The 2,092-nt window shown below is 35.6% G+C and overlaps 1 protein-coding gene across 1 annotated transcript in view; it reads left to right on the top strand.

The window, feature by feature from the left end:
- LOC106880049 (glutamate--cysteine ligase catalytic subunit-like) overlaps window positions 1–2,092 on the top strand; it is a 55,374-nt gene that overhangs the window by 46,593 nt on the left and 6,689 nt on the right. The window contains exon 17 of the mRNA XM_052977139.1: window positions 1,225–1,420. Within this exon, the coding sequence (XP_052833099.1) occupies window positions 1,225–1,420 (196 nt within the window). The remainder of the gene's footprint in view (window positions 1–1,224; window positions 1,421–2,092) is intronic.

Raw genomic sequence — 2,092 nt, 5'->3', positions numbered from 1 at the left:
TATATATATATATATGGCAGGCTTCCATACAATATCTGTTGACAAAATTCCCTCACAAGGCACTGATCAACATGTAGTGACAATAAAAGATGCCCCGGATTCCTTGGAAACTTGTAAAATAGATCAATGTCCACACAAAATTCTTAATCCAAAGAAATTGGTAATGATTTATTTCAATAAGAATTAGTCGATAGGTAATATTCTAGATTGTTCGATAAGTTCCAATTACTTTGAGGAATGAAGAATCCACATGACAATTGTGGTTATTAAACTCTTCCATAAAATCATGGATTAAGCAGAATGGTTCAGTTGTAGAGAGGAAATGGTTCCCAAGAGATTTGTTTGTCCCTTCTTATTTTTTTATTGCCCACAATGGGCTAAACATAGAGGGGACAAAGAAGGACAGACAAAGGGATTTAGTCGATTACATCGCCCCCAGTGCATAACTGGTACTTAATTTATCGACCCCGAAAGGATGAAAGGCAAAGTCGACCTCGGCGGAATTTGAACTCAGAACGTAACGGCAGACGAAATACCGCTAGGCATTTCGCCCGGCGTGCTAACGTTTCTATCAGCTCGCCGCCTTTGTTTGTCCCTTCTACCATACTATTTCTTTCTCTCTCTTTCTAACACCCCTCTCTCTCTGATGTCCCAAGCTTTATGGCTTTGTATGTTAGAAATCATCATAATTTTATTAAAAGGGATGGATGTCAAAGAATGTCATAAAAATATCCTAAATTAATAACATGACATTTTTTTCATTTCTCATTCAGTTTTTCAAATATTTCCTTCACCAAAAATATCAGTAAATTTTATAACCATTTGTTCAATATTTCCACCAGAAAATTGAAACTATTTTTGATTATTTTGCTTCTATTGCCATGATTTGGTTCCTCTCATGTACACATATCACTAATCTCATTCTTATCACCCACTACAATTCATTGCTTGTCTTCTCCCTTCTCTCTATTGTTTTAATGACTCCCCACCTACAAAGAAAGTTTTTATGTTAGAAATCATCGTAGTTTCATTAAAAGGGATGTCAAAGAATGTTATAAATATATTCTAAATTATATAATGAAATTTTCCTTATTTCTCTTTCGGTTTCTGAAATATTTCTTTCATCCAAAATATCAACAAATTTTACAACCACTTGGTTAGCATCTCCAAACTCAAACAGAAAACTCAAACTATTTTCAATTATTTTGATTCTATTCCAAACAGGATGATTTCCCTGGTTTAATTCCTCTCATATACAAATATCTCGATCATGTTGACTATGATTCCAGTAAAAGACCTAAAATAATGCAATACCTGAAATATCTCTCAGACAAAGCTGCAGGTAAGATGATTCATTTGTTTTCATCAATATTAAACAAATGTTATTATAAACATTCAACCTTAAAATTCAGTATTGAAAGTATTTATTTAAATAATAATTTGACATATGTTTCCATAATAGATATTTATATAATAAATATCCATACAATAGAAATGTACAAGATTGCTTCCCAACCACATGGTTCTAGGTTCAGTCCCACTGCGTGGCATTTTGAAAGTGTCTTCTATAACCTCGGGTCAACCAAAGCTACGTGACAGGATTTGGTAGACGGAAACTGAAAGAATCCCGTCGTATGTGTGTGTGTTTGTCCCCCCACCACTTGACAACCAGTGTTGGTGCATTTACATCCATGTAACTTATTGGATCGGCAAAAGGACTGGTAGAATGAGTGTGAGGCTTTAAAAAGTACTAGTGTTGTTTGATTCAACAGAAATTTTCCAAGGTGGTGCCCCAGCATGGCTGCAGTCAAATGACTAAAGCAAGAAGAAGGTAAAAGATGCGCACGCACACACACACACACACACACACATACACACACATATAGTAAAGACCCCCTTTGGTCGCAAATGGCTGTTGGATTGCACTTAGAAAGAAACCCTCCAAGGTAAATTTGGTTTTCTTCCGGAGTTTTGTTTCAACGTGGAGGTTTTTCCCTCTTTCTCAAAGAGTGTCATTACTTTCGAGACAGTACTTCTTGATATATCAAATATTTTGACTGTTTTCGTTACGCTGGCGCCTGCCATACAAGCC

The sequence above is a fragment of the Octopus bimaculoides genome, chromosome 27, assembly GCF_001194135.2.
Source record: "Octopus bimaculoides isolate UCB-OBI-ISO-001 chromosome 27, ASM119413v2, whole genome shotgun sequence".
Classification (NCBI taxonomy): domain Eukaryota; kingdom Metazoa; phylum Mollusca; class Cephalopoda; order Octopoda; family Octopodidae; genus Octopus; species Octopus bimaculoides.
The sequence above is the reverse complement of the archived record's forward strand: the minus strand, read 5'-3'. Positions and strand labels throughout refer to the sequence as shown.